Source organism: Alligator sinensis, unplaced genomic scaffold (assembly GCF_000455745.1).
Source record: "Alligator sinensis unplaced genomic scaffold, ASM45574v1 scaffold199_1, whole genome shotgun sequence".
In the NCBI taxonomy this organism is placed as follows: Eukaryota; Metazoa; Chordata; order Crocodylia; family Alligatoridae; genus Alligator; species Alligator sinensis.
In genome coordinates, this window is record NW_005842008.1 from 1,869,497 (window position 1) to 1,894,139 (window position 24,643).

Below are 24,643 nucleotides of genomic sequence, written 5' to 3' on the forward strand. Positions count from 1 at the left end.
TGGGGTTTGAAGCAATATTTGGATGCAGCAGTGCTGGATTCTTTAAAAAAAATATGTCAGTGTTATTAGAAATCGTACTACCAGTAAAACTGAATCTGAGTGACTTGTGTGGCAGTTAATTCCTTTGTTACGTATACCACTATTACACAGCTGACCTAGCGTATTACATTTGGGGGCTATTAAATGCTAAAGTTTAGATTTTTGGATATTGTATACAGGGTTATTTATATAACGTGACATTACTCAATACTGACAAACTACATAGTGTAGTTTTTTTTTAAACCTAGTGCTTTTTTATTTTAAAGTTAGAGAAGAGAAGGAAATGTGATCTGTGTTTTTTCTGCAAAGAGGTTTGCCTGGCTAACAGCCTTGCAGGTCATTGTTAGCACTTCCTGGTAAAGGACTAACTGTTCTTTTCATGCTACTGTTTGTTTTTCTAAAACCAGGATTTGCTTCCTTTGAAAGCAAGTTGCTTTCATAAGGGATAATGCAACCTGTACGAGGGTTATTAAAGATAGAATAAACCATTTGTACTTGCACAGCAGCTAGTTATAAATCACTATTCTGAACGTGAATTGTCTAAGGAATCTTACATTTTTCCAGTAATTTTTAATCCTTTTGTGCACATGTTGATTTCTTAAATGTTAAATGCTTTGTTTAAAAATAGTGTTCTCTGTTGAGAATATTTTCATGGAATAAAAAAAGAACCTTTTCATGGTTAAGATGGCTTGTCTCTTGTCTTTTGTCAACTTCAGAGGAATGTTTTTGTATCCTCTTTTTAATGCTGCAGCTCTCTAACTGACAAATAAAGTAATATTAACAAATCAGGCCAGATTCTGCTACTTTTACTCTTGGCTTGGATAGTGCCTTGCTCCTCAAGAAGTTGAAATAATTGCAGTAGACCTAAATGTGGATTTAGGGTGTCATTGGACTAAATTAGCTGCTGTAACATCTATTTAGCCTCTTAGCTTGAAGTTCCCGCAGTGCACTGATGAAGTGGAAGTTGCCGCTGAAGTTCTCCTTCTGTAACTGCTACTGGAATGTTGCATATCACAAGAAAACTTGCACGGTGTACACGAGGAGTTACACAGTACCAAGCTGGTTGTTATGGGCCCATCTTAAAGAATTCAGTCTCTATTGGGAGTGACTTGTGAGTACAGATGTGAAACATGAATATCAATGTCCCAGGCTTTCCCATCTGAATAAATGACAAGTTTTGGATTTCCAATCACATGAAAATGTGTGTGCAGCGATCTGTCCGTCTTTAGCAAAAGTAAGTAAACAATCCCTGCAGGGATTATCCTCCTTTGGTATTTGAAAGGATGCCCAGTCTCTAAGCCAATGATAGGGTTTCAGTTTTTTCTCCTCAGTGTGAGGACAGCTAGTGGGGAAAAAGTGAACTAATGTACACTGGCAGAGGTTAGAGAAGGAATAATCACTAACTAGTCCACTGCAATTTGAATCCTCTGTTGTGGCAGCAGAGAAAAGATATTTCCTTAAAATGATCCTGTTAATTCCCCATTATAGTATGCAGTGATACTATGCATAATAGTTCACATAAAGATATACTTTAATTCACAACTGTATGTACAATTTCATATTTGTATAAGGAATATCATACAACTGATATTTTTTAAATGACATACCTACTATCATTTTCTATTTACACTAGACTGTTTCATGACTGAAAATATTAAGTGAAACAACATCAAATGTGATAACTACTGGACATTATAGACATTTTTATAAAGGTGATATCTGGTGAACTTCAGAACAACCTTGTAAAGGGCCATGTGTTAGGTTTGACTGTTCAGGGATCATTAAAATGACATGGTTACAAATTTAACAACAAATAAATAATTCATTTAGAAATCAGTAGTAATTTTAAACAACTCATAAATGTGCATTGTGCAATTTACAAGTCCTAGGGATCCTGTGAATGCTAGAGGCTTGCAGTGTCAAATCAGCAAAAAAACCTTTTTTTAGATTAACTGATGATCATTTGGAGGTTACCATTTAAGATAATTATTGAAGCATTTGTTAGATATTTAATAGATCCACCTGCTTTACTGGAGGAGGTTCTAATTTTCGAGACAGTGCATTTAAAATCTGGTTGAATTTCTCGTATCTCTCCCTCTGATTTACTTGTGCGCCTTTGCTGCCCCACAGCAGTCTCATTTGAAATTCTGTCTTGAAGATCTCACTCATCTCTTCATCTGGTTGAAAGCCTAATGAGGAAAATAAGAGAGACAGAAGTGTGTCACTCAAACAGGCATGTGCTTGGCAGGAAGGGATTTTTAAATTTGCATTCCTTCAAAGCAACATGTTTTAAAAAGCTGGGCTTGTTTTTATGCTATTGGTTTCAAGTTTGGAATTATGAAAAGGCTGGACAAATATTAAAATCCCTTACTGTGAGCCATGCTGCAGGAACACATACATGGCTCTGAGTTAATGAAAAGATAATTGACACTGGCTATTCTGATAACTGAGGAAAGTTTTGGCTCTTGGCCTCATGCCTAATGGTCTGGTCTTTAAAATCTATAAAAGACTGTTAGATGAAGTCAGATGAGTGGCAACTTCTGAAAAATGTCAGCATTCAAGGGGTGTTGCCTGCCTTAACTGTCTATAATTTCCCTGTATAATCTACCAGCCAGTATAATCAACCACCCACATGATGATGCTTGGTTTCAGTTACCCACCAGTGACTGATTATTACTCAAACTGCATGTGTGTGGACTTGGAGGGGGGAGGGGGAAGAAGTTGCCCAGGTGGGGAGAGTGGCAATGCAGGCAAAATGTCCAAAGCTAGAATTGTGTCTTGGGGTGGGGCAGGGGTTTGAAGCACTCTCTTACTAGAAGCACTCTCTTTAATAGCTACAAAGGGCAGTATCTCTGCTGTCTCTTACCTAAATGATGGCATACTTTGCAGGAACATATCCTCTTACCGGTAGGTTGGGGGCTTTACTCTCAGAGTCAGAGGGAAGAGTTCCACATACTGACCCACCTGGCCTTCCTTGCAGCTCCCCTCTGCAGGTCTTGAGCCTCCTTGGTCAATTTTGATTACATGAATGGCTGCAGATTATCTTTGCCCTATTTGGTGACTTCATCCTCAAGCATGGTCATGGTTGGATAGACCCCCTTACCCAGCTCAGTCAGCTTTTTAATCTGTTGTCTGTATCCACCTAAATTCTACACCATGGGTAAAGGAGAGGTAGTCAAAAGGAGTTTGTCAGGATTGTCAAACTCATCTGGCCCACCAGCCAAGGTGAGTGGTATGGGGCCGGTCCACAGGTTGGACCTGACTCAAAAGACCAGCCCCACATTCCGCATCTAGTGTGCGTCCTGGAGAGGTTGAAGCGAGCACCACTGGTGGCTCAGTCCTGCTCCAACATTGTACTGCACATGGTGGCTGCTTTGGGACAAGCTGGAGCAGGCACCACACAGTGCACAGGCACAGGTAGTGCACATGCTACCTGTAGGTCTCTCAGACCCACAGGCAGCACCACGGGTGGGATTCAGCCTGTGGGCCAGGTCTTTGACACTCCTGGTTTACATCATTTTCTTTAGAGGTATTTAGTTGATCTAGCTATTAGCTATTAATGAGGCAGCAAGAATCCCTAACGGGGAGAGCATCGGTGGTGATGTACCTCAATTTTAGCAAGGCTTTTGACATGGTCTCCCACAGCATCTTCATACGCAAGCTATGGAAACCTGGCTTATTCGTTATGCCCAAAACTCATCAGTGGCTCTTGAACTATCATCAGTGGCTCTTGAACTGGGAAGAGGAACCAAGCAGCTTTCCCTAGGAGTATGTTCTGTCTGGTACTGGTCTGTATTTTCATTAATGACTTGGAGGATGGAACGAAGTGCACATTTAGTAAGTTTGTAGATGACACCAAGCTGGGTGGAGTAGCAGGACTAGGGGACAGGATTAGGATTCAAAATTACCTTGCTAAATTGGAAAAATGTCTGAAATAAATTGGATGAAACTGAGTAAGGGCAAATGCACAGTGCTGTATCAGGAAGGAACAAGCAAGTGCGTGCATACAAAGAGGGGAAGGTCGTTAGGTTGCATCTGTACAAAAGGAGCCAAGGGTCAGACTAGATGGCAGCCTACAAGTTCTAGGAAGTTTCAACATGAAAATGTTCCTTTCTCCACTTTTTCCTTCCATAGTGTAGGTTGAAGTCCCACAAATTGGCTAAAGCATAAGCATCCTCAAGAACAATCCAACTGTGAACGGACAGGTAGAACAAAAGCACATTTCTGGCTAATTTACATTTTAATTGTTCCACTTCTGGCATATACTCGTGCCAGTTATGGCTGTTGTTCAGGTCTCAGTCAGCCAAGGGTCTTGGTAGACTGTGCAGCAGCTCTTCATTAGTTGAGCAAAACACAACACATTTTCTGTCCACTCTGAGGAATGCTGAACTATTGAAATATGCAGGAAGACTTTTTTTTCTAGCCAATGTCCTTACCTTCCAATATCCTCTCTGCAGTCATTCTGTACATGTCAGCATGCTGTGCTATGCTACGGGCTGCAGTTAAGTGCTTGAGCATAATTTCACAGCTTTGGTCAGTGTTTTCCCACAGGTCCATCCCTTCAAAAGTGACAGCCTGTCGCTCCATCAAGGTAACCAAAGGCATCAGCAATGGCACTGTGATGATGTTTGGTGGAGAGCACATGGTCTCTGAAACAAATGGAAAAAAACCCCCAGAACAATCATAAATCCTGCAGATTTTCAGCTAATTATAGAGCAATATTCTTTCCTAAGAGAGCCAAACGATTTTGAGCATATTTTTGTCTTCTGTCATATGATGCAGTCTCTCAAAGCAGCATCCTCCCTGCCCAACTGACAAAACTATGCTTTACTATGATACTGCAAAACTATGTAGCACATCCATCTGCTGAATCCTTAGGAACTGCCATGCAGCCCAAAAATTATTGGGCACCTAAGTATCTTAGCGGACCTGTCACTGATCTGCAGGGGCAAAACTTCCACTCACTTCCATCTGCCTGAAGGGTTAATGCTCCCTATCTTTTCCCTGGTTGTAGGGGATCTTAGCTCCTCTTTTGACTGCTTGCCATAAGAATGGAGGAGGTGGCATCTGAAGTGTAGAGAAGCAGTTACACCTGGCTTGGAGTTTTGGGAACCCTGAGCTTTCCTGCAAGGAGGAGCACCTAAGAGGATCAGAAGACTTATCAAAGGCAGCAGACTCTGCTCCATCTCCCTTCTTGTACGGGAGGATTTGTCTCCTCTACTGGTTTCCCCTCCACTACATTGGGAGAGAGAAAAGAAGCGAAGTCTGCCATTCCCAGCTCTTTCATCCTGGCAGAGGGAAGGGGAGACCTTGCCACAGATTTGTCCTTTCCCAACCTAATCCAGCTGAAGCAGAATGGTCCTGCCATTTACTGTTCCTCTCAAGGCACTCCAGAGTGGGTCTAGTAAAGGGAGGAGAGGCTGGCAGTCCAGGAGAGGTGTTCATGTGTGCATGCATATCATAGGTTGGCTTGCTGTAGGCCTGCTTGCAGAAGTCATAACACAGAATCACAGAGAAGTAGGGCTGAAAGGGACATCCAGGCCTGCTGCCTGAATCAACTTCTCTTATTTTTCCTCTGTGCCACGTTCCACTCACACAGAATGATGCAACGTCACTTAAGTACATGATGAACAGCTGAGCTACCCTTCTGCACTCATTTCCCACTGGCTTTCCTATAATTTTTTTTGTACTTAGGATCATAGGAAAGTAGGATTGGAATGCATCTCATGAGCTCATCTAGTCCAGCCCCCTGCTCAAAACAGGATCATCCCTGACTAAACCAGCCCAGCTGAGTGTCTGTCTAATATATTCTTGAAAATTGCTAGGGACAGAGATTCCACAATTTCTCCAGGGAGCCTGTTCCCATGTTTGCCCACCCTCATAGTTAGAAAGTTATTCCTACTCTCCAACTTGAATTTTGTGCTGAAGTATGAGTCCATTGCACCTAGTCCTGTCCCCTGTAACTACCGAGAAAAGCCTTATCTCCATCTTCTCTGTAACTGCCCTTCAGGTATTTGAAGACTTATCAAACCCCACCTCAGTCTTTTCTTATCCAAACTAAATTGCCCTAAATCTTTCAGCTTTTCCTCATCAGCCATGCTCCCTAGGCCCCTAATCATTTTTGTCACTCTCTGCTGGACTCTTTTCAATCTGTCCACATCCTTCTTGAAGTGTAGGGCCCAAAACTGGACACAATACTGCACGTGAGGCCTCAACAGTGCTGAATAAAGCAAAAGAATCACTTCCCTTGATTTGCAAGAGACACTCCTGTTGCAAAAGAGATGTTTTGTGTAATGAGAGTTGTGGGCTTTCAGGGCAAAGCCATAAGCAAGCCAACGGGGCAAGTTGATACTCAAATGACTTCACTACATTCTACGTCCATCACTATATCAAGGTAGAGAGGGAGCAAGTCAAAAGCTCAGAAAAAAATGTTATAAAAATGCTGTAATTTGTCTTCATCTGATTTAATTGGATTTTTTCCTGAACATAACTGGCAGGCCAGTGTCACGTGTGCCTGCCTGCAGTCCAGGTACTGCACTCACCCTTTCCTTCGTGCAAGGCTTTGCTGAATGGTTTCAGCTGCTTTTCATAAGTAATGGCCATTTGGGTGTAGTGGTGCCGTAGTGTCGTCCAGGTTTGTTCCAACCTGGAGATCTGCTCAGACAAAAAAAGAAAGGATCAAATTCTGATTCCACAACAGTTTATATTTAAAGCAACTCTCTGGCCGCTGGCAGACAACAGAGATTTCACTGGAAAGTATCACAATGGGAAATCCTGTGTTGTTGGAGCCTATGAAAAGTTTATTTTTCAGATCCTGGCAGTCATTAATTCCTTGATGCCATGGAATAAGATGTCCTGGTATTTAAGCAAGATGACTGCGTGTTCCTTTGGCAGAAGGAAAACATCCTGTTCTGTTCCCTTTATGATCTTCTAGGACAATGTTCAAATCACCATTGGACCAAACACAGGTGAAGGATTTCTCCCACTCAGAAAACAAAAGCAGCATTCCTGGCACCACACCAAGAAAGCCGTCCACTCTCCTTAGCTAGTAGTACACTTTAAACTGAGCATTTTGGCAGGAGGGCAAAAAGATGGTTCCCTCATGTGTGATTTAAACTGGATCCCCAGATGAGTTTGAAAAGTGTGTGTGTGGGGGGGAATGCATTTATTGTTCTTGAAGAACTGGATTGACAAGTAAGTAATTACTGTACAATGCCCATTTGTACACAAAGGAGTGCAACTTCCTGTTAGGGAAACCACTTATTATAAGTCTTTTCTCCCTCCAAAGCTCTTATTCAAGGATCAGATACAAAAACTCTCCCCCAGTCGGCTCACATGATTGTACAACTTTGTTCAGATAAATATTCTTAGCTGTATTCAAAATACTTCAGTTTCTTTTGGACTTTACAGACTGTTCCTTGCTAGTGCTAGTTGCTCAACGTTCTGGTCCCTTGTTATCAAAGTGATCATTTCAAACAACCATCAAGACACTGAAGGATCACAGAGGAAGATCTATTCAGAAGAGGCAGACCATCTGTAACTGCAAAAAGCAATTGTTTATCTCATTATTCACTTGTCTTTTAAATAGTATCGAACTGTTTCTTCTGCACCATCACACAGGCACTGCTTTAGAATGGGGCCTTGTTCTAGAAAGCAAGTTTTCAGCTTGTTCTGGCATCAGAACATATTAGTGTTTTGTTGTGATTCAAAGTGCTGTTGAGCTCATAATGACTTGAGTCTTGGCTCTTCTTTCTGTCTGGCTGCGTGGGAATGTGCTTGTCAGTGCCTACCCGTGTTGTCTCAAAGCACTTGTGTGAGGACCTGAAATTGCTGAGCTAAGCAGGAATCACTGAACAGCAAAGGAACATTTTCTTTACCTGTGGCATTTCCAGCGCTTTCATAATAGCAGAGAATGCATACAAATCCCCCAGAACATCCTTCAGCTCCACAGCTACCTGGATGATCCTGTTCAGTGTTACAGCTCTCTCTTCTAAGTTTCCTGTGCAGCCCAAAATATCCACAGCTATTCCTATGGCCATGGTGTTATGCCTGGAGGAAAGCAAGCCAGTCACAGATACAGTGACCTATTGATGACTGATAATAATGCTAGGTCAACAATCACACAGTAGCAGAGAAAATCAAATCAAAGGCAACATTAAAAGACCTTGCTGGCCCAAAGGAAGTCTGTGCGACTATTACAGACAAAGCTGCTCTTCCATGGCTCTCAGGGACAGCTGCTGTCTTATATCATATTAACAGGCTGCACTTTTGAGGCTACAAGATAATGAGTCTACTCACACTGCAAAGCCTAAACTTTTGCAGTGCTGCATTTTGGGTCCCCTGAGCATCTCACTGGATAGTAGGCGTGGGGTGGGGTTTGCTGCACCAGTAGGGCCAACTGTCAAAGGATGTTCTTCCCTCTGCAGTTAGGGAAGCAGTCAGCCATGGCAGTTAGGCAGGCAGTCTCTTGGCAAGTACCTAACATGACTACCTCTCTACTGCAAAAACAAAACCACCAGTGATCCCAGCATTATCCGGGAAACTCTCGCTTGCCCATTAAAGAGGATGGCAAACAGAGGTATCGTCCCAGCCAAACATTACAAACCCTTTCACTCTCTGCAATCTGAGTGTTTGCAACACAATTTAGGGCTCTCTCACTCCAGCACATGGTGATTTTGCTGCACACAAAACGTTCCATTCAATAGGTGGAGAGTGACCAGGGAGCCGTACGAGTTGTGCTAAACGCTTCAAGTTACAATCTCAGTGGAGCCCAAACACCTCTTCAGAGGCCAGCAGGACCTGGCTCTAGAGAGAAATTTGTGTTGTGATCAGGCTGCAGAGCTTCTCTTGAGTCTCTCTCTCTCTCCATATCTAAGTCACTTCTTTATTTCTGATAGTGGACCTCAGATTTTGGCTTGTGGCGCATTTGGGGAATGAAATCAAGTCTGACTTTGCAGCAACCTTCTGTATCTGCCTGTGAATGCAGGATTGTGCTCTCTGTTTTCTAGGGCTTCTTGCTTCAGCCTCAGTAGTCTTACTAGCTTACCCTCTGTATTACAAAGTGATCCAGTGCTTCTTCTGTATACGTTTATAGTGCAAAGTTCCCTTTTGTGGCAGGTCTGTAGCTAAGTTTTGTCCTGTCTCTGTCACTGCCCTTTTTTGTTATGAAAGACAGGATGCCACATGGATGAACTGCCTCAGTCTCATTCCACCTCCCCTCCCCACCCCCCCAGCCTTGGTGAATTCCTGAAATAATCCCTTTTGGTCCAAAATTCAGCAAACTGCTGAAGTCTGTGCAGACAAAACGCTAGGAATCAAGGGTGGAGGCAGTAGGAAGATGTTATGGATGAAGTTCCTTTGAGGCCTCTTGCCAAGTTCTTGAAAGGCCTCTTGGATAACTCTCTCCTCCAACAACCCTTCACCCTTCTGTGTCCAAAGAAGATCAGAACCCCTGCAGTCCCTCATGAGAGTTGAGGGTGTTGAGCATTTCTGAAGATCAGGCCCTCAAACACCGGGCTTTCCCTCCCACATGGTGTTGCTCAGGGTAGCCCGAGAGCTCCTCTACCCACACAGCTGTGCTAGAACTTAGCAGTAGCGTAGCTGGGAGGGCCAGAGGGGCACCAGCCCTGAGCACTGGCTTACAGGAGGCACCAGTCTGCCAGGACTCTTTCCTGCAGCAGGTGCAGAGCCAAGTAGGTGCAGCCCTATGCCCAGCTGTGCATCTGGAGGGGGATGAAATGAGGCCCCAGCTGGGAGGCTTTGCCAGGAGAGGTGCGGTCCTGTCCCCCAGGGGTGGGAGTAAACAGAGCACCAGGAGCAGTCCCAGGAAGCCCATGCCACTGACTGCACCTCAGCAGCAGCAGCCCAATCTCATGTTGCTAAGAGATGAGCAACAGTAATAGCAGCTGCCGCTCATGTGAGCAGGACCCAGGCAGTAACATACCCCCCCACCTCCCCATAACACTCTCCAGTAGTCAGCACATATCCCCCCTGGCCCTATGCACTGAAAGAGCTTGTTAGGCCTCTGCAGCTCAGTGTCCCAATGAGTTATTATTCAATGGATCTCAATTCAGTATACATGAATTTTGGAAAGTTTTGAGGGGATGCTCTACCCGGAGATATAAAAAAGGCACAGCAAGACTCGGGAAAGAATGATCCTCCATCTAACTGTGGTAGAAGCAAAGTGCAAAGTAAAGGGAACATTTACCTTTCAATTAGGTCCAGACGCAGTTGGTGTCCATACGGCAATGTAATGAGTTCCAGACCTGAGCTCACACCCATGATCCTTCTCATCTCTTCTGAGACCTCCAGTATCCTAGCAACCTGCCAAGCATATACATTTGCACACATAGATTCAGGAAGTTGACTTATGACAGAGCCATTTATACAGTTATTACCACCTCTGTGTCACCAGACCACTAACACAGTCATTTAAAATAGCTTAATCAACCACAGATGTGCTAAAAGCAGTACACACAAGGACCTAGAACCTCAAAACTTTTTGCCTATGCAAATCAATCATACAAAAATAAGTAGGGGGGCTGGCCAAGATGCAAGGACTAAATGCTTCATTCCTTTATGTACAAGAAGCGTAAGAATTCTGTAGGGCATGTGGTAGGCAGGGGTTACCACAGAGTACACACATTACATCTAAAAGAACATGCACACAACAAGAACAGATTGGGCAAAAGACCTGACCCTTCTTCAACACTGATGAACTTGGACCTTAGTCAAGACATGCAGGAGATGCTGATTCCAATTCTCTGAGGCAGGAACTGAAAGCAGGTCTCTCACACTTTGGGAATGTGTGCTCATCACTGGGCTACTGAATCTATTGGGGGACTATTGAGCGGGCACTGTCACCACTTTCTCCTCCAGCTATGTCTGGTGAGAAAGGTTTTGCCAGCTTCAACTCCAAGGGAGGGCTCAGGGCTACAAATCCCTAGCAGACAGAAGCTCCTCCCATATTATGATGTCCAAATCCCAGGAAAGTGTGGAGTTTAGGGACAGCCATTTATCATAACTAGGGGTGTAGACGTGCTGGTCCCTCAGTACAGTGATTTTATGGATTTCATCTGTAGGTGCTTAACTCCACGTGCTGTGTAGGGAGCCTGGGTGCATAAACATGGGGCTGTGAATTCCATTAGGGACATAGGGGCCTGAAAGTCCAATGCTGCAAGTACTGCAGGGCTTATGCCCTTTTATGAATTTGTCCTAGACTGCTGCAGTGGTGTAACAAGCAGGCTTTATACCCTGGATAAACCCTATGGGAGACCAGGGGTGGGGGTGCAGAAGTCTTACCCAAAACAGCCCCCAGCTGTTGCTGCTGCTGCTGTGCTCTGCCTGCACTGGTTCTTGCTCTTGAAGCAGGAGCAGCCCAGTGTCCACGCACCCCACAGCAATACTGTGGGGCTGCTCTTGCTGCTGGGGCACAGACTGCACAGGGCTGGGGGATAATTCTGGTGCCCCTCCTAAGTCATCACGAATGCCTCTCTCACCCATCCCTAGTTTCACTACTGGATTGTTGTTGGCACTGTTGTTTCAAGTGGCACTTTAATTAATCTGATGTTCATACTGCCTGAATGAGAAACTCCTGGGAGCTTTGAAGTGTTAGCCATGAGCAAGAAGCATCTCTTGCCACTGTTATGATTTGTTTCATGTTCCGTGATGTATGTATGCAGCATTTATTCTGATGGGCTAACTGCAGCGACTAAAATTTGCTATTCACAGAGAAATGGTTAAGGGAATTCAACACCCACTTTGACAGGCAGATTATAGCCATTCTGGTTAGTACTGAAGTTGTCTTCAGTTCCAAATGCTAAAAATCAATCTGCAGTAGTGGGAGAAGACAGCTTTGGAGTGTGTAATGTTTTCCTGAGATTCTGATAGTAATACAGGTCCAATAAGGGTGGTTGGTGTTAGACCCACTGTGAAGCAGCCAAATGTTTCTCCTGTACAGGGCTCCACTATTGAAGATCCTCAGTGGAAGTTTCCCAGGCCATTCTGCCAGTGTGAGAGGAAGGTGGGGCAGAGTGGTGAGAAGGGCTTAGGGGAGATCAGCCAGTACTACCACTACAGAAGAAAACCCTGCCAACAGGTAGTCAGCCTGGTTCACCAAGTCCACTGGGACTGGGCAATAGTAGTGAGCACAGCAGCAGTACCAGCAGCAGCCTGCTGTTGTGGGGCAGCCACACTCGGCTTCTCTCCTTTTGGTGTAATATGCAGGTTAATCTGTCATTACTCAGTAGCCTCTACATCACTGCCGCTCCACCTTATCATTTTTATGGCCCACAGTGCTAATACTCACCATTTGTCAACCTGGCTCCCTACATGAGTCCCAGAGAAAGAGCACTGGAAACAAGTTTTTATTTAAAGCTACTACAAACCACAGGCTAAGTAAGTCCTTGTCATGTCCCTGGGCAGCAAAATATTTCCTTAGAACTGACCTGTGCTCTCCTAAACCTCATGCTCTGTAACTAGCAGATGAGACAAATCTTGTGGATCTTTAGCAGGCAAGTTTGACTGCAGTCACTGAAGAGAAGGGTTTATTTTGAATTATGATGACAAAATGCTAGTCACCCATTAGTTTCTCAGGAGGAGCCATCGCTGCTCTGTGGATGCTGCTCAGGTGGTGTGTGCTTCTTTAATAGTACTGGAAACCAGACCTTATCTCACTAATAAAGTCCCTAAAATGACATTCTAGATTAACTGATCTGCTGAGTTTATCCACTGAGTCACAATGTGAATGTGCAAATGTGCTGTTATGAAATCACTATGATGCATGATCCCTCCTCTGACTTTCAATAGCTTTTTAAAATTAATTTCCATCCTGATTATGCTTTCAGAGCAAAGCATTCCTAATAGTGAGGAGTGGGACTGGGAAGGCTTTTCATTCCTTCCACAACAGAGTGAGAGGCTGGCTAGTATGATCACTGAATATACATTCTGTTCCAATGACTATGTAAGAGCTGCACGATGAGCATTTAAATGAGAGTAATTGAGCTGATGGCAGAAGAAAAAAACACCATTTAAACCATGTGCAGAGTGCCATTTGAATCGCAGATGATGGAATGAGAACATGAATTGTAATGGGCCAGATCCATAATTAAGGAGCGCTAGATGGCCACTTTCTCTCTGTCTCCCTTCCCTCTCTTCGCCCAGTGCTGTTCCATAACATGGACAGGACCCACATCCATTCCTATCAAGCAGCTAAGCATCCAATTAGGTTTTTATGTCCCCTTTGTTTTGAACTATTACTAGAAAAAGAGCTGCTTTGTCCTTGGCTTACTTTCTTCTCTTCCTTTTCCACAATGCTGAGTCTGGAATAGCTGCTCCCAATGATTTGCCAGTAGAAAGAAGCCAGCACTATAATAATACTCCATGCTTCTGATGCTAATTTAGCAGTACACTAGAGGGTACAAAAGGCATGTTGGGAGGGAGCTGGCTCAGAAGCTTTGGCAGCTGCTTTCCAATACCTCTCAGTTAAGGCCCAAACAGAGGATGAAGATCCAAACAAGGATTCAAAGAACAAGTCACCCTACATTCTGTTCTGCTCTATGCCATGCGCACCATTATAGGATCTGCGTGCCTTCCAGGAAATGACCAAACAAATGTTCCTGAAAGCAACAGTCATGACTGATTCTCTTTCTTACCATCATGGCATTCATTGTTTCAGTCCAAATACTCTTTCTGCCAACCTCAATTTTACTTACAGAAGAAATACTGAGTTGTGAATGGACAACAAATGATGTGTGATCAAATGTATGAAACAGTGGAAAACATGGGCTTCAAAACCAGGCCAGCTATGGTTTTTGGTCTAGAGATAAACTTTAAATCATTCTTCTAAAGCAGGGGTTGGCAACTTTTTGTACCCATAGGCCAGAGCTTGTGATTCATCCCCCGAGTGGGAGATATAAATCCTTCCCCCCATAGCTCAAGCCACCTGTGCTTACTCTCACTGCAGCTACTTGGCCCCTCTGCGAGAGTAAGCACAGACACAAGAGAGCAGCAGGGAGGACTGGATATGGCTCACAAGCTGTAGGTTGCCAACCCCTATCTGAGGGGATAATGTATTCTAGGCTACCTCTTAGTAAGTCCCTAACAACAAATTAATATTTTCAGATTTCCCTTTAATTCTTCCAAATCCCTTAAAAAAAAACAACCCAGACAACTCAAGCTGACAAAGTGCACAGAGAGATGCAGAAAAGTTCTTTTCCCTTTACAATTATTTGGTTTTTAATAAGAAAAAAAATTACCTTGCAGTCCATTCTAAGTATGTGCTGTGCAATAATCTTTGGATCATTGTTGGTGAATAGTTCCTTGACTCTCTTTAGCATTGATGTTTCAAGTGGCTTGTTTTCCAGAGGAAGGAGCTTGGATTCAAAATCATTTGGTTTAAAACTAGAGACCGTCTCAAGAACAGGTGCTACATACATGCTTCCCTCCTCAGCCATCGCATTCTGCGCTGCTAATGGATCCATAGACCGCTGTGATGCATCATCCTCCAGGATCAGGTAATTGGTCTCAGAGTTCCTGAATGAAAGGGCTCCATTCTCTTTAGCTGTCAGATGTTCCACGTAGCTGCTCTTCTGACATGAAGGTTGTTTTGCTGCTCCACAATCCATGGGAGTGGCAGGGTTTAGTTCACAGTAGTGTGCCTCTGAACTGTGCCAAGCTAAAGGAGACTGCGGTGGCTTCAGCAAGGGCACTTTGCTGGGTTTAGGTGGAGGCTTGGGACAGAGCTGGCTGTCTGAACCTCTAAGTGCTTCTCCTGCTTGAGAGTCTGAGGCAACTCTCTGGACAACTGTGGGGCTCAGAGTAGGTTCACTGCCTGTTCTGAATGGGGAAATAGGGGAATTTGGACATGAACCTGTACCTGTTTCAGGTACCTGAGACGGATGCCTTGAACCTGCAGATGAAAAACAGAAACAGAAAATCCATCACTTTTAATGACAATAAAGCAATCCAAGGCACAATACATACAATTCCTGAGGTAGATCTGCTTTGCTGTTACTTACTGGGCAACATGTTTCAGATCATGTCAGTTCTTCATTCTGTGCCACCAACATGTATTTTTAGGGATGTGCTAGGCAGCGAATTCTACTTATTTGCAGATCCTCCCAAAATCCCAAACACACAGAGCAGCTGCACTGTAATGTCAGCCTGTGGTAACTCTGACAATAACCCAGCTCCCCACAGCATACATGGACCATACAGTCAGAGCTGGAAAATCTCCATGGCTTGGAATAGGAGTTTGTTTGTAATCTGATCTGCTATACAAAAATGGAAACTTCTAGCTGCACCACACAAAGACCATATGCATCATTTCTAGGAAGACAAGTTAGAGATGAAAGAACAAGTTCCTCAAAGTGGATTTTGGACACATAGCAAGGTATAAAAAAATAACGTCAGGGATGTTAATAGCTGGAGAAGCACATGCCTGTACTGTAATATTTCCTATAAACTCATCCTGTAGTTCACACACAAACCTCCCACTGATATCAAACAGAGGACTCAATGCAGGATTGGACTCTGATTGGATTGAAGTCAGAGGTTCCCAAAGGGTGATCCACAGAACACTTGTCGTCTGCAGAGAGCTAACTGGGCACATCACACTGGCTTTAATTCTTATTTCCAGCTGCTATACTGCATTACAGCTAGCTAGACTGTAAGATCTCCAGAGCAGCAATTGACTCCAGTAATATTTCTGCCAGGCACCTACAACAATGTGACTTTGCTCCTGACAGAGCTTTTAGGCTTTGTCACTATCATCACCACCACTTTATAAAGCCATATGAACTACCTGCCTAATTTTACATTTCAGGCTACTGCTACTGTAATTTATTTCCTCTAATTAGGATGGTAATTGGCTCAGTTATGAATGGAAGGGGAGGCAGTTTGTGCAATCATATTTATGGGTAGAAAGGACAGAGAGATGTTCATGAGAATTTTCTGTTATGATGTGGTTCCCTATGGAGGTGTTGGAGAACTCCTGTCTTAATAAATCTATTTACAAGGGATGCTGTGGATTTTATATTTTTCCTCCCATGGATTTACTGCTCAAGAAAAGTTCAAGATGACAGTCTTGGAAACCAAATCAGTATTTGTGCTTTTGGGGACAATTCCCTTGGGGTGCTGCTTGGGAAAGAAAAAGAAAAGCAACTGGCATCTGGGGAAGTGTCCACATGTCTTTTTTCAGTGAGGGCAGAGAAGTGGAACTGATCACATTCTCATACACGTGACACTGCTGTTGCTCAGGAAAGCTAAGGGAAAAGGGGATATAGCTGGGGGGGTGGGGACAACTAGAGCAGCAGCAGTGAGGTTGTGATATAGGAAGACAGGAGAGATAAACAGAGCAGAACTTTTGGTCATCACACTTCCTCTCTCCTAATAGTTGGGAGTATACAGAAGAGGGCAAAGGAGTACCAGATGCATTAGCTGCAGATGAGTATAGTTTACTTGGGCAACAGTATGAAACCTGCTAGGATTTCATCAGCTCCACTCCTGCCACTCAGTAAGCCAGGGCCAGAGCAGTGTCAGTGAAACTGATGACATTCTTGCAAGACCTGGAAGGGTAAGAAGATACTGTCAAGGAGGTGCCAATTAGTGCCAAGCACAATAGTTCTTTTTGGGATATGGAAACTTATTCACTAGCGCCAAGCCACCAAGCTGACAAGTGCCCTTATAAATACAGCCTGGTTCTAGTAGTTGTAATAGCAGATAAAATTAAACTATCAACAATTTATATGAACCACCAAAGAACTACCAAATAGCAACTGTATCACAGGACTCCTACACTCACCCCTCTCTTCCAGGAGACTGAATTTTCACCTTCTGGAACTTTATAGCATCTGGCAAAGGAACCAACAACCTAAAACATGCATCTTCTGCGTAGTTATTAGAAACTTCACTACATACATACCAATTGGCAGGTAGCTTTCTGACTGGTGAGCCTTCAGTGGGAATCTCTTCTCCTGGACATGGTCCAAACTCGCTGGCTGGCTACCACTTTTTTCTTTGTTTCTAGGATGGGAAAAAAAACCTCAACACAGCCATATTGTTAAAGTGTAGCACAATTCTTACCAGTTGCAACAGGGCCAAAAACTAGGGGGAGGGGAAGGGGAGCAATCTTTCTTTTCCCTTTAAGGGCAGCTTAAAAGCTTAAAGTCTTCTTTATGTTGCAGTAGCACAAAGGGGTTTTAGCACGGGAGAGGCTCTTGCCTACAGTGTTCAGTGTTGAGAGAAATTTCTCTGCACAGAATTTTTTCTGGTAACTATACACAGGACAAGGCCCATTCTTTACCTCACCAAGGCTCTGATCCATCTCCTGCATACTGAAAGATCGTAGTCGATCATAAGCATAGTCTCTATTAGGAGGTCTCAACTCTCAGACTGAGAGCCCATTTTCTAGCAAGAAACGTCTCACTACTCTGGTCTTCCATTTCTCCTATAGTTCAATCACTAGGCAGTGAATACGCATGCTTTCATTTTATATTTTCCTACATATATACGCAAAGAAAATATTCCCTGATACTCCCAGGGAAATCATGTGAAGAATAAAGTTATTTAAAGGCTCTGCATAAATAGTTTACTCAGTTCACGTGAAGTTTTCACACAGAATTAAAAGCATCTACAAACTGCATTGTGACAATGATTTGCAATTTCTTAATTATACTTATTATGTTTTTTTTTTCATTTGAGTGTTTTGACTTTTCCATGCAATGCCTGGCAGGGTGGTAAGGAGGAACAAAGATCCAGAGTCAACTGTGTTACTGAACCTTTGCTTGTTCCATCTCACTTTGTCTCATTGCTGGCATTTCCATCATAGCAGCTGAATAAGGAAAAGAGCTTGGCTTAGGAGCAACAACAAAGTTTTACTTTGCTCCTTCAATGTATTTTACTATTTTCATTTTTTGTTCCAACACTGCGCTGTGCTAGCAAGGTCTGATTCTGAGATCACTGACTTCTCAGGAGTTCTTTCCAACTTACATCAGTATGAGAGAGAAGCGAATCAGAACTGCAGAGCCCAATGGGGAAGGAAGTAAATCACACCTGAATCATATTTTTCCAAAAGGATTTTCAAAATCTGAATAATTCATTCATATTCATCAGAACATCAGCATATTAATTAAGTCTTACCTTAATTAATGTCAGGGTATTTGAGTGCAGTGTACAAATGCAATGTACAAATGCAGACAGCTACACTAAAACTCATTACAGTTACTGCTTGTGTAAGGCCTGGTCCAAATCCCACTGAAATTAACAGGACTCTCTTTGATACTTTGGTGTATTTGGATTAGGCCTTTAAAAATGACTTGCTATGAAACCGTGTTGAACCCTGGTCCCTTCTCCACTAACATTGAACACAAAACTCCCACTAACATCTATGGAAGCAAGACAGCCCCTTCCTTGATTTCCCTTATAGGGTAGTGGTAGAAGGAAACAGAAAGTACCTTAAAAGGTTTCCTCTGGTTAAGCTATGCTCCCGGGATTGCACACCGCATACACTGAGGCTCAGTCTTTTTGCAGCCTCTAATTTTCCTTCTGAGATGCTGCATTCTCTTTGTCGGACTGGAGATACTCCATACTTCTCCTCTAGACACCTCAGTGGCACAGTCCGGTTAACAGGCTGAAAAATAATTGCTCCACTCTGCTTTGATATTGGTTTGCGGTTCCCCACGTGATACCTAACTAACCCAGGGATGCTGTCAAAACTTTCAAGTTCAAACTGATATTGAACACGGCAGTAGGCTTCACTGAGTCTCACGACTGTCCTGTTGATTTTGAAATGCTGAGAAATGTTTTTCCACTGACAGGTGAGAACAAAGTTGCCAGGACTGGAGAGAGAGTCCCGAATCAAGAAGTCACCATCTCTCTGAACTAGACTTTCTGCCACCTTAGAGAAAAGAAAAGAAAAAGAACATACTCAAAATCACCCTTGACCAGCATCACATCAGCAAGATCCCTTTATCCAGGGGGTTAGCAACCCGTGGCTTGTGGGTCAAATCCTATGCAGGAAGAGACTGAATCCAGCCTGGGAAGGTCCAACCTGGCCAGGCAGCTGCACCAAGGTCCAACTTGGCCAAGCAGCCCATTTCCTTCTCACTGCCTTCCTGTGCCTGTGCTTACTCTCACTACAAAGAAGTCAGTTATTTGTGGGGCAGAAAATGGGGCAGAATGTTGCCCTCCCCAGTTCTGTCTCCTTCAAAGTTTCAGGGGCCATTACATAATCCTTCACAGCAGGTCTCTGCAAGGAGATTCTAGGACAGGGTCTATGGGCCTAACAGGGCATCTATAATGTTTGTAGGCATCCACCCTTCAGCTTGTCAAAGGAAACAAATCTGTGAAGGGGAATGATATCACCCAGAACACCGGTGGCAGGAAATAACATAGCTTTTCCATCATATGCATGCACCAGCTAGGAGGTTATTACTGCAAGTGGTCAGAATTCACCATTTAGTTATCACAAGTTATTTAAAGTGATACAATCAGCTGCTTTATAAAATAGGTTTGGGTCCATTTTTTAAAATTCAGTATCTATTTGGGAGTTCAAATGGCCCTGTTCCTTTATGAACTGAGCTGGGCATTTCCATTTGGCACAGATTAATTAATCTTAAACCACAAAACTGGCTACTCCACCTGCCTTTCACCACTCATGCTGCTACCAGCAGGAAGCATCACAATTCCAACTGTATCTGCCAGATGCATTTCCATTGTGAGCCAGCAGGGGGAAATCATGATGTTTTAGTGGGAAAGAGCCAAAATAACGACTGCTTTATAAACCAACAAATATTCTATTTTGATAGGGCCCAAAATAAAACTACCCTGTTTAATTCCCAACTCAGGAAAAAGTTTAAAAGGAACATTTTCCATGTTGCTTAATCACACGGAGCCAAAACAAAGTTGCTATCAGAACACAGGGGACAGAATACAGCCTTTGTCCACATCACAGAGGCATACTTGTAACTTGTTTGTTTGTGAAGGTATATGGATTAACAGCTCTGTGACCTGCCTATTGCTTTCCTCACTCCTGTTTTACACCAAGGCATGCTAAGTAAATACTGTATCAGACATTGCCTAGTTTACACACTAAAAGGCATTCAGTTTCTCTTGAACTAATGATCTCACAGAGACTCTATATGTAATATTCCCATGTTAGTCTGTCTGTCTGTACATGAAAACCAACAGACCTGTCTATGAAGGGAAGCCCCAGGGAGAACGTACCTGCCGAGGAATGCGCCCGTGGTACCAGGCATGGCTTCGCAAGTCTTCACTGCTTAACTGCAGCTCTTCTTCTAGCTCTTTCTTCAGCTTTTCCGGGGTGATGTCCATAATCTGCCTCTCCTTAGAGAACTACAATAAAGATATAAAAAAAAAGGTCAACAGTGCCAAGCTTAGTGATAAGCATTATATCTCAGTCAAATTTTCATCCCATGTGTCACCCACTGCACCAGCCATTGGTAACTGGGCTCTACATTTAGCCAGCCGGCTTGGCTTTGATCTTTAAGCAATATTTGCAAAGGCTGCGTCAGAGGAAAGGTGTATAATGATTACACTTTGCATACAGTGCATCATAAATATCCCATTTGTGCACCAAGATAATGCAACTGCTGAGTCACTTGGCCACTGCATCTTCTCCAGAAGAATTCCATGTGTGGCGAGCACAGTTGAATAGGGTTGCCCCATCCCTAGTAAGACTATTTCGAACATAGCAGGACTTACACCAACTGGATGGGGGTACTGAGTCAGTAGCTCTGCTGCATGTGAAATGTGTATCTTGTTAAAGGTCTTTCCCTCCTTAAAAAACCTTCATTATAAGAGGAAATTCACACTAATTGAATTCAATGTTTTCTGGTGATTCTCCTCTTCCTTTACTGAAAGCAAGCAAAATCTCTGTGCACCTCCATGACTCACAGGGGAATCCTTGCACCCCATAATACATATGGGATCTATTGAGGGAATCCACTTGTATTAAGTAGTGAGCATATTGATCCTCATAGCCCTCTGCTCCCAGAAGAATTTGCCTTTCTTGGATCATATCTATCAGAGATTCCTTGGTCCTTCTCAGGAGCGAGACTTTGGTGATTCACTAAAGGCACCTATACATGCGCAGCAAGGCGGCTCCAAAGCTCTGTAATTACAGTTTGTCAAAGTGGACTTGATTAATTGCTTAAGTGTGGTAATTACTGCACTCCAGCAGACTCCAGCTTCACATGTATCAGCATCCCTGCACTGAAAAATGGTGGTGGGGACGCTTTAACTAAAGCTTGTTCAGCGAGCTGCAGTTAAAGTGCTCCTGCCACCATTTTTCAGCATGGGGACACCGGTACACATGACACTCCGGAAGCTTTAATTAGAGTGGCTCTTGGAGCTGCTCTTATTGAAGCTCCTCCTCTCCCCCACTCCCAGAGCACATGTATAAACACCCTAAAGGTCTGGTCCTCCTCCAGAGAAGCACAAACAATGCTGCTGTACAATTTTTTAAACCATTCAATGAAGAGAAATTCTTTGGACAATTAAAACGGTCTCCCAGAGTCCTGTGATTCAAACTCTGCATTTAATGGTGCTGAAATGCTCACAAAAACTTTTCAGTTTCCAAAGTGGATTGGCTGTTTGTGCCAGTCAAAGTGTTGCTGCATTAATCATGGAGATATGTGGACAGATGATGTTACTTTCAAACAAAAAGAGTGAGTGACACAGAATGCAGGTCAACCACAGTTTTCTTCTTATTGGCCATATAGTTTGTAGTTATCTGATTAGGATCCAAAGCTCCCAGACTGATCTTTCTAGATGCACTGATGCGAATGCTCCAATTCATGCAAGCGTTTAAAGAGAGTGGACCACACTGCTGTGCACCCACTGTTCACAGACTTTCTATGAACACTCCGCTCTAAAGAGTTTTCTCCTTCAAAGACATCCCCACAGCCTATACCTGCAAGAGTGCTCCCTTCATCAGTACTCTGGGCAGTCCAGACTATTCCAGTTAAAGCAGATTGCTAGAAAGCATAGTGTTGATGGAACAATGCCAGAAAAAAATGGGTGTTCTGCTTGCCAAGACCATCTGAACATGCTAAAAATTCAGATGAATTATGAGATGAATTTTCTTCTTGCCTCTTCCTATGTAACAGTGATGCCTTATTAGACAATAACAGTTTGGTGTGTTACTTTGTACAGCAAGGTGGAGGATACAATGAGCCTCAGTTTCATTTCTCTAGAGTCTAGGCCATGTTATCGTGTGCACATGTAAGTACAAGTTAACACAGATAATCATGTTGTGCAACGAAAAGAAAATCCTGCCCTTCCTCCTGCAGCCAGGATGCGGTTCTGCTTCTGAAGGGATTAGGCAGGGTCTATGGCTCGTTCAGGGCATGTAGCCTCTACAGGGCAAGAAAACTAGCTTCCTGCATGGCAACACACAAACAGCGTTGATGTCAGAGGCCACCATAACTTGGAAGCAGAAGTGCCATGGTAATGCCCGCTGCTGCTTAAGGGCAGCAGCCTTCTCAATCAGCTCCAAAGTTGCTTTGCAGCCTGTGGAGGGTGAGGATTCCTTGGCTTCTTATTCCCCACAAAGTCTCTTCTCAGTGAAGCTATTACTATATAAGATAAGGGCTGTCTAACTTCTAAGCAGACAGAAGCCACATGCTCCCTGGGCTGCACCAGTGAGGGCCTCATAGTATGGATGTCACACTAGTGAAAACCAGTGGTCCCTCAGGCCACAAACTGTATAGGCACTCAAGCCTCACTCTTAGTTCCCTTGCTGCACTGTGCAGGGGCCCCAGGCTACAGTCAGCACTGTGCCCATGCTGCATTACCCCTGGGGGGGGGAACGGGAAGTGGAAAGGAGGGGAAACCTGGCGACCCCAGTTGCTGCTGCAGCAAAGTGGGGAGAAGCAGCTGGGTGGGAGCCTGGCAGCCACAAATTAACACTTTAGGGGTCACATGTGCCCCCCTCCCCACCTGCTATCTGGGCAGCCCTGTAATGGAAAACAATTTGGCAAAATACCCCAGCATCCATACGGACACATAGAACTAGAGGTATTTAAAGTTATTAAGCATAATAATGCCAGAAACAGGCACAGCCTCTGCATAGGAGTGAATTTCATTCACATGAATAATGCTGACAAATAACTTTTATCTTTAAAGCTGAGTAATTTACTACAGCTGTTTCATCAGGATGCAGGTGCATAACACAACAAAGGAACTGAGCATTCCCTCTAGTGGGCAGCTGGATTGCTCGCTAGCTCTGGAGAGAAGGTAATGAGCAGGGATCCTGGTTTTCCCTGATAAAAAATTGCAACTTCTCTGATAAAACCCCCAAAATTTGTGATTAAAATAAAAGGCCCCCCACAGCCTCCCCAGCCCTGCTGGTGCCCCTACACAGCCCCCTGCCCCCCAAGCCTCCTGGAACTCTGCCAGCCTGCAGAGGGCTTGTCACAAAACTGCAAAATCCACAGGCTTCTCCGGTAAAATGAGAAATCTGTGTTTGCCTCTGGTAAAATGTAAAATCCATGGTTTACTCCATTTTTCTGTGGGAAACAGAAAATCTGGATCCCTGGTAATGAGACACATCTTGTACTCATCAAGTTCCTTCCAGCAACCTTATCAGAAAAACATTTCAGGAATCCAACACAGCTAAATTGTTAACATGCACGATTACCTATATTTTAAAAATCCATTCCACCAGCGTTAACCATGCACGTGACAGCTATTACTCTCCAGAGGTCAGACTTTAGACTGGAAGCCAACATGTCAGTAACTGCCTGCTGATCTGTATCTAGTGGAGGAACTCCAGTAGCTGGCATGGTTCCCAAGGTATTCCCAGAAACACTGCCTAGGGATGCAGACCTACTAACTGCAAATGAAACTGCCTAACCAGCCTTCTGTTGGCTCAAACTACTAAACTGTGCCTAATTGTATATCCAATGAATAGTGGGAGAAAGAGACTGTGAAAGATAAAGTTTGTCCATAATTACAGTGGCCAATGTAGTTCTGTTCTCAGCTCTTAAAACCCAAGGGCCCATGCCCTGCAAAAACGTACATATTTGCTTAACTTTATACCCTTCAGGCAATCCCATTATAGTAAGCTGGGGCTCATCTACATAGTAAGGTAAAGTGAGAGTTTGCAGTGCTGGTTACTCTGTGCTAACTCCTTATGCAGAAATTCCTAGTACAAAATAAGTGCAAGGTATCTTACACCCATATTCAAGTGTCACATGAAGGCACTCAGAGTCTGAGTACTAGAAGCATCTGAAAAGGGAGTGAGTGCACAAATTCACATTGGAACTTACTGTGCACTTACATCCCTGTGTAGACATCCCCACCTAGAGCAGTAGAATTTGTCCTCTTTGTATGTCCTGTACAGAGACAAGGACTTTGTTGCCATGTTAGACATTTTGGGTGCCTACACACATACAGAGGCTTCTCTAACACACTGTAATTATAAAGCATTGGAGCAGACTCAATTAATCAAGTTTGGTGGAACATGGTAATTACTGTGCTCCATCGAGCAGACTCCAGAGTCATAGATTCATAGATTCACAGATGCTAGGGTCGGAAGGGACCTCAATAGATCATCGAGTCCGACCCCCTGCATAGGCAGGAA

General features: G+C 43.7%; 1 protein-coding gene across 6 annotated transcripts in view; it reads right to left on the minus strand.

Moving 5' to 3' along the window:
* The window catches only part of BCAR3 (BCAR3, NSP family adaptor protein), a 167,854-nt gene that overhangs the window by 1,912 nt on the left and 141,299 nt on the right, over positions 1 to 24,643 (minus strand). For 2 of the 6 annotated variants that reach the window (XM_014519089.2, XM_006021840.3), the window contains exons 4-12: positions 20,263 to 20,391; positions 18,492 to 18,934; positions 16,961 to 17,061; positions 14,295 to 14,947; positions 10,247 to 10,362; positions 7,917 to 8,088; positions 6,582 to 6,693; positions 4,476 to 4,688; positions 1,089 to 2,228 (exon numbers count right to left, since the gene is read on the minus strand). In XM_014519089.2, the coding sequence (XP_014374575.1) occupies positions 2,041 to 2,228; positions 4,476 to 4,688; positions 6,582 to 6,693; positions 7,917 to 8,088; positions 10,247 to 10,362; positions 14,295 to 14,947; positions 16,961 to 17,061; positions 18,492 to 18,934; positions 20,263 to 20,391 (2,127 nt within the window). In that variant the 3' untranslated portion in view covers positions 1,089 to 2,040. Of the gene's footprint in view, positions 1 to 1,085; positions 2,229 to 4,475; positions 4,689 to 6,581; positions 6,694 to 7,916; positions 8,089 to 10,246; positions 10,363 to 14,294; positions 14,948 to 16,960; positions 17,062 to 18,491; positions 18,935 to 20,262; positions 20,392 to 24,643 lie in introns of those variants that run through there. The other 4 variants (XM_025201913.1, XM_025201914.1, XM_006021841.3 and 1 more) reach the window with 4 other exon arrangements.